We start from the raw sequence: 14,868 nt of genomic DNA, 5'->3' as shown, positions 1-14,868 counted from the left end.
GGAGGGTGAGTTACGCGGCGAAAGGAAGGAGGGCGGGTGGAGCGGAGGGTTGTCCGATGGGCGGCTGCTCACAACTAGCACTCAGACTAGAGGGTCGCAGCGACTCCGGTGGCGGCGGCGGCGACAGCGGGGAAGAGGTGGGCTGTGCGGCTCGCTCCCGGCCACCATGCTGCTGCCGTCTCCGCAAGATGCTTTTGTTAATATGGAATAACGAAATCATAAGTTTCAGACTTTTCCATTATTTTATATTTGAGTAGGCAGTATGTTTGCATCCAAAAGTATGAAAAGACATAGTAATATCTCCTTCCTATAAGTTTCCCACAAATACTCATTTCCCATTCCCACAAATACAATCCTTGTTAATAGTTTTTCTTCATATTTTATGCTTCTGAACAAGCAAATACAAATATATTTTAAATTCTTTCAAATACCAGTAGTAGTATATTTATAGGCATTTGTTATCTGCCTTTTACACTTAATATGTCTTTTTGAGATATTGCCATATATAGCTTCTCACTTGTTTTTTATCAATATTATAAAAGTTGATTATATGAATAAAACAGATCTATGTAGATGGCCCTCTATTAATAAACTTAAAAATTATTTGCAATTTTTTGCTGTTATAAACATTGCTGCAATAAATAACTGTGTGTGTATATCATTTCATGTGTGTACCAGTTTTATCTGGAGGACAGATTTGTAGAAATAACTACCAAGACATTATATGCATTTGTAATTTCCAGTTTTCCCTCCTTGAGGGGTTTGTGCTGATGTTTTTTCCACCAACATTGCATCCGAGTTCTGGTTTCACCACCCTCTCACTAATGTGAAAAAACTGAATACAGTTTTTTCCCTTGATAACCCTATATATATTTTGAGAACTTCATTACCATAGGAAAAAACATTATAAATGTACCTTTTTGGCATTGTGCCAATATAGAACAGAATTCTAAGGCTTTCATCATTTTAAAGAAAAATTATATTTCTGTTTTAGGTCTCTTAAGATTATAATGATAAAATTAAGTAATTTTTCAAAGTGTAAAACAAAAGGTTATCCATTCTGCATGTAAGTGCCTATTTATAAAATTATTTCAAGTGCTGTATGTTAAAGTGTATCATAACAAGAATGAGGCAAAGATTCTTACATTAAAATCTGTGATTTTTTTAAAATACCAGATGTAACATTCTTAGTTGCCTAAATAGCATCAAAAGTAGCAAGAATAAATGGCAAAAAAGTTACCAGGCATCTTTTTCATTTATTTATATTTAATAATTTGTTGAATAGTAAAACCAGAATGCTCTCAATATGTCTTTTAAGTCTGAAAGAAAGTAAAACTCTTTGAAATTACGTTTTAGCAGTGTAGTTGAGTAGAATTTAAACAATTCACAATGCCAACTTTCAGTTCTTCTGAAAGCAGGAAGTGTATTACTGACATGCAGAAATATTCCAGTCCAAAGAACATCCCTACTGCCATATGTGGTAAGAATTTGTCACTAACCCACAAACCACTTCTGTAATGCAGTGAATAAGCAGAATTGGTCTTTGTTGGACATTTCCAATCCAGTATGAAAGAACTTTGTTTTGCAGTGTCTTATAAGTAATTATTAGCTTATGCCTTAGAGAACCTGGCACATCATGGGTGCTCATGGTTTATTGAGAGAAGATATAAAGAAATCTGTACATAATTCTTTTTAGGCATGGTTTTTCAACTTAGTTAAAAGAGAAATTACTTAAGTACATTAAAGAGCTAAGTATACTGACTCAGCTTATTAATGATATCTTTAAATAAAATTACTTAATTTTTATTTTAGTTATCACCTTCTTTGCTGCTCATTGGAATAAATATGAATCTTATGTTTTCATTTATGCTAAAAGAAATCCTTAAGGTTAATTATTTAGGGATGGGGAAATGAAGAGGTTAGAAAAAAAGGAAAATTGGTTGTAAAGAATTGGGTCAGCAAAATCCAGTGATTGTACATCATTAACATTTTGCAAATATATAAATGTTTCTCTAAACTTGAATTTTATTTTCTTGTATTTTAAGCGATTAAGAAGATTATCTACCAAATATAGAACAGAAAAGATTTATCCCACAGCCACTGGAGAAAAAGAAGAAAATGTTAAAAAGAACAGATATAAGGACATACTACCATGTAAGTTTGAAATGCCTTGATAGAACAAAATAGAAATGCTAATTAATTAGCCTTTTATAACCTAACTAGCTTTGTTCTTCCTTAGTTTGTTAAGGAGGTAGTAATCAATCTTTTTTTCCAAGGTACACTACAAAATAATAATTTATAATTGTGTTTTTCCTTCTGGTAGTAGTTTTTATTGTTTAATTTTATCCCTTTAAGCACCACAGGTTCTCTAATAATGTTACTTTTAAATACCAAAATTTCAAGAATATCTTTTGTAGACTCTTTGTTCATAGAAGTGATTTCATTAAAACATAATATAGACATGAATGTTTTCTATAAAATGCTAAAAATACTGATAGATCTATTATCTGTTCACAATAAGAACCTTGATTGATTACTTACGCATGGAAAAAATTGGCCAAAGAATGACTCACTTACCTAAATGTCTACTTTTCTCAGAAGTCCGAATATGTGTGTCATAGATTAATAGCATTATATTCTAATAACATTATAATTATATTTTTAGACAACAGTTTTCTGGCAAAGTAACTTTAAACACGTACTTAAATTTGCCTTCATTTTATAAAATAAAAACTTTGCTTGGTATGTACTATCTCTTAAAGCTACCAGTAGTCTTTTTTTTCTCTTTACCTTCACTTCTAGTGTATTGAAATATCTTCATTTCTTGATATACCTTAAAGTCTTAGTCTTTCTTAAAACTTCTCTCAAAAACATCCTTCATAAGATATAAAGTTCCCTGAGAGTTTTTAATTGGCAGATTCAGTGGTCTTTTTTCAATGTTTATTTTGTGCTATCTTGATGTCATTCACCAGTCTGTTTCTAAAATTTTCTTTTTCTATAGTAACTCTCTTTCAGATCATCTCATCTGCCTCATTTTCTTTCCTCTGTTCCTTACTGATTTTGTTGCCTAAATTTAATCCTTTGTCTTTCTGTTGTTCTACATTATTCTCAGCTGTGGAATGTGTGGATGACCAGTGTTAGCAGAAGTAACAAGTGGCAACTTAGGATGAAGAGTTGTTAACTTCAGAAATTCAAATCCTGACTTCACCACTTGGTAGCTATAAGACCTTGGACTCTCATCCTCTGTGTACCTGGATTTCCTCACCTGTAAAAATGGAGATGATGATAATGATCGTACTTTTAGGATTTTTTGGCATGTTAAATAGATGTAAACACTTTATGGTACCTAGCATAGTAACCACTCCCACCAGTTGTCTTTGTTTATTCAGGCTGTTATAACAAAAATACCATACATTGAATAGTTTATAAACAACAGAACTATATTTCTTACAGTTGTAGAGCCTGGGAAGTCTAAGATCAGGGCAACAGCAGATTTGGTATCTGGTGAGGGCTTGCCATAGATGATGCCTTCTTACTGTGTACTTATGTGGTAGATGGGGCAGACAAACTCCCTAGGGCCTCTTTTATAAGAACACTAAATAAGAGGCTATACCTTGCATTGAAGGTTCCATTTCAGCTTATAAATGGGGGGAGTGACACCAATATTCAGATCTAGCACTAGTCCACCTCAAGATAGGTGTTGGCATGGGTTTCTGTATACTTTATGAAGCAAGATAATCTTGAGGTATGGAACTGGGGTTGTGGCTCAGTGGTAGGGTGCTTACCTAGCATGTGTGAGCCACTGGGTTTGATTCTCAGCCACCACATATAAATAATAAAATAAACGTCCATCAACATCTGAAAAAATATTTTTAAAAAAAGATAATTGAGGTAATCTTAAGAGTGCTCTGTAATTAATGCACATATAACAGCTCCAGATTTCTGATTTTATATGTTGTTTCATTCATTTCATTTTACATACTTTGAGTGTATATTATGTACACATGAAAAAACAAAATATCAAAAATCCCTGCCCTTGTGAAGTTTATATTCTAGTCTACCTGATAAACAATAGTTATAATTAACATATATAGTCTGTCATACAGTGATAAGTGCTTTTGAGAATGATACAGTAGTAATGAGGGACATAGAGAAAACTGAGAGTAGAAAGAATAATTTTCTAATTTTGAATAGGGTTAGAACAGAAGTCAGTGATATTCTGAAAAGTAGAAGCCTTAATTTATGTTTGCTCATTTTTGTGCTAAATGAATTAACACCATAATGGGTTTTTTACCATAATCATGGCAACAAAATTATGAGACAAGTACTATTATATGCCATTTTACAGATGAGAAACTGAGAAATGGGGGGTTAGAATGCTTGTCACACAACTAATTGGGGTGAGAATTTTTTTCCACTTTTTTATTGGTGCATTATAATTTGCATAATGATGGGATTTGTTACATGTTCGTACATGCACACAATATAAGAATATAATTTGACTAATACCACTTCCTGGTGCTTCCCTCCTCCACCCTGCCTCCCATCTCTGGTCTCTTTCCTTTATTGATCTCTTGATTTTTATGAGATCCCTTCCTTCCCCACCCCTTTCTTTTCCCTTTTCCTATCTAGCTCACATATGAGAGAAAATATGACCTTTGGCCTTCTGAGTTGGCTTATTTTGGTTAACAATGATCTCTAGTTTCATCCATTTTCCTGCTAATGACATAATTTCATTTTTTCTTTGTGACTGAATAAAATTCCATTGTGTATATATACCACATTTTCCTATACATTCATCTGTTGATGAAAACCTAGGCTGGTTCCATAGTTTGGCTATTGTGAATTAGGCTATAAACATGGATATGCATATTATCATTATAGTATGATAACTTTAATTCTTTTGTATAAAACCCAAGGAGTGGTATAGTGGGTCATATGGTAGTTCTTTTGAAAAGCTCCATACTGATTTCCATAGTGGTTGTACTAATTTACATTCCCTTGTTCCTTTTTCTCCACATCTTCTCCAGCATTTATTATTGTTTGTATTCTTGATGACTTCCATTCTGACTGATGTGAGATGAAATCTGTGCAGTTTTGACTTGAATTTCCCTACTTGCTAATGATGTTGAACATTTTCTCATATATTTGTTGGCCATTTGCGTTTCTTCTTTTGAGAAGTATCTGTTTAATTAAATTGTGGGGCGAGGATTTAAGCGAAGGAAAACTAGACCAAAATAAGGAGGAAAAAGACAAGGGGGGACATTCCAACTTTCCTGTGTACGTAAATGAATGTACCACAATGAATCTCACCTGTATGTATATACACAGGCACTAATTTAAAAAAAAAAAAAAAACTATCAATAGGGCTGAGGCCATAGCTCAGTCGTAGAGCACTTGCCTAGCATGTGTGAGGCACTGGGTTCAATTCTCAGCACCGCATATAAATAAATGAATAAAATAAAGGTCCATCAACAACTAAAAATATATAAAAATAAATAAATAAATAAATACATTGTGTCCATTTACAACTAAAAAAATTTTTTGAACTATAAATAGAAGAAAGAACTGTAGAAAACTACAAATAAATAGAGTAGAACAGGGGGAGAGAAAGGGGAAGCATGGGGGACTTAGAGAAAATTATATTCCATGCTTGTATAATTATATCCAAATGAACTCTAATATTATATATAACTAAAATGAACTAATAAAAAAATGCCCAAAAAATCATTGTTTTCAGATAATGTAATATGATTTTACTCCTCAAGCTGCAATTGGCAACACCTGGAGACAATTTGAGTGCCATATTTGGGGTTTAGGGGTGGACCTGCTGTGTTTTAGTCAGCTTTTTTGCTGCTGTAACTAAAGGACCCAACCAGCACAACTGTAGAGGAGGAAGCATTTATTTGAGAGCTCACAATTTCAGAGGTCTTAGTCCATAGAAGGCCAGCTTCATTTCTTGGGACTTGAGTTGAGGCCGAGTATCATGGCAGAAGAATGTGGCAGAGGGAAGCAGCTCACATCATGATCAGAAAGCAGAGACTCCACTAGCCAGATCCAAATATATTGCCAAAGCCGTGCTCCAGTTCCCACCTCCTCTAGCCACACCCTAACATTTCAGCTACCACTCAGTTAATCCTTATTGGGGGATTAAATCACTGATTCGGTTAAGACTGTTACAACCCAGTCATTTCTCCTCTGAACCTTCCTGCACTGTTTCACATGTGAGCTTTTGGGAGACATCTCGTATCTAATCCATAACACACTGCTATTGGCATCTAATAGGTAGAGTCAAGGGGTACTGTCACACATCCTGTAATGCACAGGATACAGTTCACCCCACAACAGAATTATCTAGACCAAAATGCCAGTGTGTTAAAATTGAGAGACTTTGCCTTGGAGCTTGAGATCTTAATCATTGGGCAGGTCAATGTGTCTTTAGATTTATGGAGTTGATAAGTAGATAGGTTTCCAATAGACTTCCACTGTTTTGATTTTGAAAACTATACTGAAAGTAATCATACTTACATATTTACTTACTACTAGAGAATAATTTATCAATTTCCTTTGAATGCTTAACATGTCCAGTGTTTGCAGAAATAGTAATTTTTAAACAACTTTGAGATACAGTTTACCACGAAATTTACCCATTTTAAATATACAGCTCTGATTTTTTTGAAAAGTAAATTTAGAGTTGCACAACAATCTACACAATCCAATTTTAGAACATTCCATTGCCCCAAAAAATCTGTTGTCTTAAGTCAGGCAACTACTTAATCTGCTTTATTTCTACAGATTTTCCTTTTCTGTTAATTTAATAGAAACACAATCATATAATATGTAGTCTGTTGTCCCTGACTTCTTTTACTTAGCACATTTATGAAATTCATTTGTGTTGTGGCATCTATCAGTTCATTTTTTTATTATTGAGTAGTATCTCATTTTACGTATATATACCATGTTTTCTTTATCTGCTCACCAGTCGAACATTATGTATAGTACTGCTATAAGTATTTCCATACAGGTCTTTGTGTGTACATGATTTTATTTCTCTTAGGCAGATATGTAGGAATGAAGTTGCTGTGTCTGTAGAAGCTTATGTGTAGGTTTTTAAGAAACTGCTAAACTATAATCAAAACTGGTTATTCCATTTTATATTCCCAGCAGTAATGTGTGAAGTTTCCAGTTTCTCCACATCCTGTTAACACTTGTTACTGTGGGATATTTTCATTTGTTTGTTTGAGACTATTTCTCACTATTTTGCCCATACCGGACTGGAGTTTCTGGTCTCAGGTGATTCTCCTATCTCAGCCTCCTGAGCAGCTGGGACTACAGGTGTGTGCCACCATGCCTAACTTTGGAATTTTGGATTATAGGTGTTCTATTAGTACACATTCTGATTCTAATTTGCATCTTTTGTGTGCACTTAGCCATTTGTATGTCTTCTTTGGTAACAAAGTCTATTCAAATTACTTATGCATTAATTTTTTTTTAATATTACATACTTGTAAGAGTTCTTATTATGTTCTGGATACTAAGGCTAGTCTCAGAATTGAGAAATTTCTGCACACTGTTTGGTCAAAGGATGACCACCTTATGGTTTGTTCATTGAAAGTTGAAAGGGCTAGAACTGAACTACACTTTAAAAGTGATGGATCATGGTCCTCTACCTATTATGATTTAATTATGGAGATTCTTTTATTTCTCAGAACTAGGATTTAGTTAATAGAAGATTTCTGTGTCCTTAGAGGTGACAATATGTGTTTTCTTTTTTGCCATATTTGTTAATGTTTGCTTAGTGTGAAGGGGAAAAAACTGCTGTCTTAAAGAGCCTCTTGGTTTTATGTGTTGGAAGTCAGGCTCATAGGAGATTGTAGAAGCAGGCAGCAAAACCATGAAGAGAAATAATTGATTTTATTTCTTTGATATTTAGATTTGTTCTCATCTTTATGCTTAATAGAAACATCAATGAAGAATATTAAAATATATGAGTTGTTATATAAAGAGCATGAATTATTTTTTAATTCTTATTTAAAGTACAGTATTTTTATAATATAAGGCATTGAGTACTACATTTACCTGTGCTTTAGGGTATAAATGGGGAGTCTTAGAAAAGGCATGTTTGTGCCCCATTTTGAACTTACTGATTCAAACTTAATGCAGAATATAAAACACCAAAAAGCTTACATTTTAATTTGCTTTCTTCAGTCCTACCTGATTAGCAATAGATGAAGTAAGATTGGCAAAATGTTGATAATTATTGAAGGTGTGTAATGTACATACAAGAATTCATTATACTGTTTTGTATATGCTTAAAGTTTTTCATCTTAGAAAAAATTTAAAAATTACTTCACAACCTGCATATAACCAGTTTGACATGTAGGCAGCCACTTGGTAATCACTGTTTTCATTTGGATTTACAACCACCAGAAACATTTATGAAGAACCCAGTGGTGAACAAATTATTGTACTCTGCCATTGAGATACTTTGAATAGAGACTAATATGCCATCTGAATAAGGGTAATTAATTGAGACCCCTTATTACTGGGAAACAGGTTAAGAAGAAGCTTCATATAGTTATTTCACCACCTTTATTCTAACTACTGGATATTCTATTATCATTTAACAGAAGTAGCATTTTTTTGTACTTTTTCTTTTTAATCTCAAATGGCATAAAAAAGGGGACAACATGTAGGGTGAATAGAATAAATGACAGTACACTGACAAACATGAAAATATTCTCTTAACTAGAAACATGAGAAGAATAATTTTCACTAGAAGGTAGTATGTCTTTCTTCTGTCTCTTCCTACAAATTTTGAAAGAAGATTCCTTAAGAAAATAAGTAGATTAAATTAGCAGAACTAGATCTTTTTTGGACCAATGAAAAATAAGTTACTCATTATAGTTGTCCTTGAAGAGTTTGCTAAGAAATTTGTTTGTTACCATTTCTTTTTGTCTTTTCATATTTTTAATTGCCTTTGATATCGTTGTCCATAGATTAGAAGATATTAGGGGGGAAATGGTAAAATTTGTGGAATATATTAAAATTTTTATAACTGTTAATTTCTGATTTTTATAATTGTACTGTGGTTATATAAGATGTTAATATTAGAAACTAAGAAGTACTACTATTTTTGCATTTTTCTGTAAATCTAAAATTAGTTTTTTATTAAATAAAAAGTTTTAAAAATCCACACACACTGGAAAAAACTATTTGCATTACCAATCATACAAAGCTGATTTTCTCTTTTTATGTAGATTACATAGAAGAAAGGAAGAAAAACTAGACATGGAAAAATATGCAAAGGATATAAATAGTTTATGTAAAAAGAAATATAAATAACCAATAAGTGTATGAAAATGTGTACAAACATTTGCTTAATTCAAGAAATACAAATCAAAACAAGACATGGACTCCAAAATTGAAGGCCAGGGAAAGACTTAATTTTAATCTTATACCTTTCTTACAGGTTTATTTATTTTTTTTTGCGGTGCTGGGGATTGAACCTAGGGCCTTGACTTGTGAGGCAAGCACTCTACCAACTGAGCTATATCCCCAGCCCCAGGTTTAATTTTTCAGAATCATGTACATATTTTGTTTACTTAAATAAAATGTAATAAAGAAAAATGTGTGATTTCATAAAGGTAATGTTTTTGGAGTTTTACTAAATAGATTTTTTTACCCTAATTTGACACTACCTAATAATATTTTTGGCAGGTGCATCTTTGAGCACTATTTATATATCTTATACATCTTATTTTATATATCTTGATTCATTAATTTGTTGTAATTTATTTACTTTTTATAATGACCTGAAAAATAGGAAAGTTAAATTTCTTAATAAAACTTGCCAGTGAGCTAGTGTGTATTAGTGGTTAATTGTTCATTAGTCACCTTTATGCTTTTTTTTTAAAGCTACAAAGGCTTAAATCCTACACTCTGGTGTAGTAAATCTAGAATGCCTAAGAATTTGTATTTTAAGAGTTCCAGAGATGATTCTGATTACAATCATAATACAATTTTTTATATCACTGGTTTTGTTTTACATAAAATTTATTTCTTACCACTATCATGTCAGAAATGACACTGCTGGCACCTAGACTTCATTTTTATTAGTTCTTTTTTTATAGAAAATATTCTTAGTTATCTTCTTAACCTTTCTTATGCTTCATTAGAAAATATGTGAATGCCAACTAAACATAATTTATGAAATACTTTCTTTTTCTTGTAGTTGATCACAGCCGAGTTAAGTTGACCTTAAAGACTCCGTCTCAAGATTCAGACTATATCAATGCAAATTTTATTAAGGTATGTATGCTTTAAGTCATCTTCCTTTATACCAGTTTTCTGTTTGTTGTGGTACTAGGGATTGACCCCAGGGGCACTCTGCCTGTGAGCTGCATCCCTAATATCACTTTTTAAACATTTTTTATTTTGAGGCAAGGTCTTGCTCAGTTGCTAAGACTGCCCTCAAACTTGTGATTCTCTTGCTACAACCTTCCAAGTCTAATTACAGGCATGTGCCACTACATCTGGCTCCTACATACCAAATTTATTATAGCTTTTTAATTTGATCAAATAGTACCAACAACAGAAGAAAAATAAGTCACTGCCCTGGCACAATCTGTGTGCTTCCAGCCTCCTTATTTATATAAATAAATAGTTTTTGCTTAGTTTTATGGTGACAGAGGTAATTTTCTGTTTTGTTTCTTCTTTTACATTGAAGTCTTATAAATACTACCTGTTACTAAATTATCTTTCAAATTATCACTTTTAAGTTTATGTACACAAATGCGCATGGTCATTCTCTGTAGTCAAAACATATAGTTTTCCCTGATAATATTACTGCAATAAGCCTCTTTGTTCATTTGAATAATTTATTAGGATAAATTACTAGGGCTGAAATTACTAGGTAATACTGATTTTAAATTATAGAGCATAATTTAGACTTTAAAACTTGGTATTTGTTACTATTTCAAGTGACAACTCCAATCCAAGATTAAATTTAGCCTTGTTTAGGTAACTTTGGTTACCCTTCCATCAAAAGTCATCAGATTTTTATATATATATATAGTTATCAACAGAGAGAGATGGAAACTGCCACTTGATTGAGTTTAAATTAGAAGTTTTAATTTGTTCCATAAATTTTACTGTATTTTTCAATCTTTCCTGTTATACAAATACAAAAGTGCAATTTTTAGATGTTTTGTAATAATATGGTATTTTTACATATTTTAATAAGGTGTTGACAAAAATGTAAAGTAGGAAGAGTTTGTGTAGCAAAATCAATCTTGTCTCTGTCAACAATGAACAGTCATGGTTTCAAAAAAGTTTTTCACAAAATCAATTTAATTATAATTTAGTAAGATCCAAAATTGATAGATTCAAGAAAAACTAATTAATAGGTGGTTTGCTTTCTCAGATGTTAATATGTATGTTATTTTATGAGGATGTATATTAAAAATAGATTTTAATTGTACTTAATGGTGGAAATTCATTGTATTTTCATTATGTGCCAGTTTTATTATTTTAGTCAGCGATCCTGTTTGGCATAGTTTTGTATTTATTATTTAAAACCTATGTAGAAACTGGGCTCAGTAGTCCATGCCTATAATCCCAACAGTTCAGGAGACTGAGGCAGTGGGACCAGGCTAAGCAATTTAGTGAGACCCCATGTCAGAATAAAAAATGGTCTGGTAACGTGGCTCAGTGATTGAGTGCTACTGGGTTCAATCCCTGGTACCAAAAAATAAAATAAAATCTATGTAGGAGGTAATAAATTTTAAGTATAATAGATAAATAAATGAAGGTAGCTGTGGAAGAAACTGTTAACTAGTTCTAGTAATGTTTGTAGAATCAAAACATGCCTTTTGTGTTGCTACTACATTTAGCCTTGTTGACGAGGTACTGGGACTTTAGTTTTTACTTCTCAGGTAAATATAAATTTAATTAGTATAAAATGGTCCTTAATTAGCAGTTTTGCACGTCTAATAAATAAAAGTAGTAATAGTTAACAAAAGCTGAAGTGAATTATATATATTTTTGACATGTTTTTATGTACTACAAAAGAAAGATTATTTAGAAATGCTATAGGTGAGAACAATATTACGGATAAAATTTGACACCTTAAAATTTAGGTAGTGAAATATCTTTGGTAAATAATAAATGTGAAATTTGCTTTTCACGATTTTAGGGTGTCTATGGGCCAAAAGCATATGTGGCAACCCAAGGACCTTTAGCAAATACAGTAATCGATTTTTGGAGGATGATATGGGAGTACAATGTTGTAGTAAGTACTTTTCATAATGTAATTTGAGAAGTATTTTATGAAATGACATAGGATGTTTTATTGAATCAGGAAGAAGAGGACTTAAAGCCGAGAGTATATTTAATTATAGCTATTGTTACAGAAAGTAGAGCACTAATTTCCAGAATATATAAAGAACTCAAAAAACTCTACACCAAGAATACAAATAACCCAATCAACAAATGGGCTAAGGAAATGAACAGACACTTCACAGAAGATCTACAAGCAATCAATAGATACATGAAAAAATGTTCAACATCTCTAATAATAAGAGAAATGCAAATCAAAACTACCCTAAGATTCCATCTCACCCCAATTAGAATGGCGATTATCAAGAATACAAGCAACAATAGGTATTGGCGAGGATATGGGGGAAAAGATACACTCATACATTGCTGGTGGGGTTGCAAATTAGTGCAGCCACTCTGGAAAGCAGTATGGAGATTCCTTAGAAAACTTGGAATGGAACCACCATTTGACACAGCTATCCCACTCTTTGGCCTATACCAAAAGGATTTAAAATCAGCATACTACAGAGATGCAGCCTCATCAGTGTTCATAACTGCTCAATTCACAATAGCCAGATTGTGGAACCAACTTAGATGCCCTTCAATTGATGAATGGATAAAGAAATTGTGATATTACACACACACACACACACACACACACACAATGGAATATTACTCAGCCATAAAGAATAATAAAATTATGGGATTTGCAGGCAAATGGATGAAATTGGAGAATATCATGCTAAGTGAGATAAGCTAATCTCAAAAAACCAAAGGATGAATGATCTCTCTGATAAGCAGATGATGACACATAATGGGGGTTGGGAGGGGGGCAGGAATGGAGGAAGGAGGGACTGTATAGGGGGAAAAGAGGGGTGGGAGGGGTGAGGGGAAGGAAAAAATAACAGAATGAATCAAAAACTATTATCCTATGTAAATGTATGATTACACAAATGGTATGCCTCTACTTCATGTACAGAGAAACAAGATGTATCCCATTGGTTTAAAATAAAAATAAATATAAAAAATAAAAAAAAAATAAAGAAAAACCAAAAACTCTTGTTAAATTCTCATGAACGATTCTCAGTATTTTAAGAAGAGGGTGTGGTAATCATTTAAATCTTGTCCTAAGTCAGAAACTATTAAGACAGCTACCAAATAACTTTAAAAAGGCAGGAAATGATTAATGGTTTCATAGAGCAATAAAATGCCTGATAATACAGTCATATTCTTAACCTTTTTCTAGTCATAGTCCATATTGAATTCTTTCAGGAAATTATATATCAGCACATAACTATGAATTATTATGTAAAGTTTGAGAAAACTTGTAGCATTTCTCCACTTCACTCCCACCCCTCACCTAAAACTCATTCATTTAGAAGCGTATCAAAATTAGCCTTTTAGTTCCCACTTGCTCATTTTGGATGAAGGGAAATTGTGTCCCTTAGTTTTCTAAGCAGAGAAATAAGTGAGTTAGGACACTGCAAAGAGAAACCCTGTTCTATTGCCTACCTTGGTAGGAACCCCAGAGTATTTGCATGGGAATGGTTTTGGTTGGTAGATGTAGAAAATCAATAAGGAGCTCTCATCTGTCTCTCATGAACATTATAATAGATTTTTTTCTCTGGAATTATAATGATTCTAAAATGTTGGCATCCTCCATTGGCCCTTTGAAAGATTAGTAAGGTAAGGGGGAAATTCCAGTCCTTCGTGTTTGCTGTTTTATTTCATTTTTAAAATAATGTAGAATTGGGGATTAATTGAAAAAGAGTCAGAATAAACTTCCTGGGTAATGGGAACATGTTCATCCTTTTTCTTGATAGAAGTTTGATTTGTATATAGATATTATGCATTGGTCAAAACTTGGAGTGTTCACTTAGGATAGTGTGTTTCATTGTATGTAAAATTTACCTCAAGGGAAAAATAATGTAAACTATAAAAATTATTGGGTTCCAGATGAATATGCATGGTGAATTATTTAGGAGGGAGTGTACTAATGTCTGCAATTTACTTTGAAATGCATTTAAAATTTGAGATAGATTGATAGAGGATAAATGTATGATAAAAAAATTATAGTGAAATGTAATGATAAACTATGGGTGAAAGCTATACAATAAAATTTTATTATAAAGTTCTTTAAACTTCTCTATATGTTGTAAATTTTGAGGGTGGAGATAGCAATAACATTTTTAAAGGCAGTATTAAATTTAATATATTCACCCTTTAGTTAATTTTATTAAATGTATTCTAAGTAATATTTGATTAAAATACTACTTAATTAGGTAAGTTCTAAAGGTAGCATTTTAATGTAATTTCAAAAGTCAGAAGTAAATCTCTAAGATTCACATTTATTTCAAAGTATGTCATTCATGTTAATTGTAATCAACCTAATTTGTTGCTGTATAGTTAACACTTTTGAAAATGCAATTTTGTTAATTTGACTAACACTTTTCATATTAAACATACTTTTTAGACAAACCAAGTATATTTTTGCTCAGCCAAAAAAAATAGTTCTTAAGAGTTGTATTTTAAAAAGTAAACTAACATTTT

At 32.3% G+C, this 14,868-nt stretch overlaps 1 protein-coding gene across 4 annotated transcripts in view; it reads left to right on the top strand.

Moving 5' to 3' along the window:
- Window positions 1-14,868, top strand: part of Ptpn12 (protein tyrosine phosphatase non-receptor type 12) — a 119,325-nt gene that overhangs the window by 42,522 nt on the left and 61,935 nt on the right. Inside the window, exons 2-5 of one of the 4 annotated variants that reach the window (XM_047560912.1) lie at window positions 2,046-2,154; window positions 7,165-7,335; window positions 10,235-10,311; window positions 12,197-12,292. In XM_047560912.1, coding sequence (XP_047416868.1) covers window positions 12,269-12,292 — 24 coding nt within the window. In that variant the 5' untranslated portion in view covers window positions 2,046-2,154; window positions 7,165-7,335; window positions 10,235-10,311; window positions 12,197-12,268. Of the gene's footprint in view, window positions 1-2,045; window positions 2,155-7,164; window positions 7,336-10,234; window positions 10,312-12,196; window positions 12,293-14,868 lie in introns of those variants that run through there. The other 3 variants (XM_047560913.1, XM_047560915.1, XM_047560914.1) reach the window with 3 other exon arrangements.

Source organism: Sciurus carolinensis, chromosome 8 (assembly GCF_902686445.1).
Source record: "Sciurus carolinensis chromosome 8, mSciCar1.2, whole genome shotgun sequence".
Lineage (NCBI taxonomy): Eukaryota > Metazoa > Chordata > Mammalia > Rodentia > Sciuridae > Sciurus > Sciurus carolinensis.
This window is presented reverse-complemented; position numbering and strand designations above follow the sequence as displayed.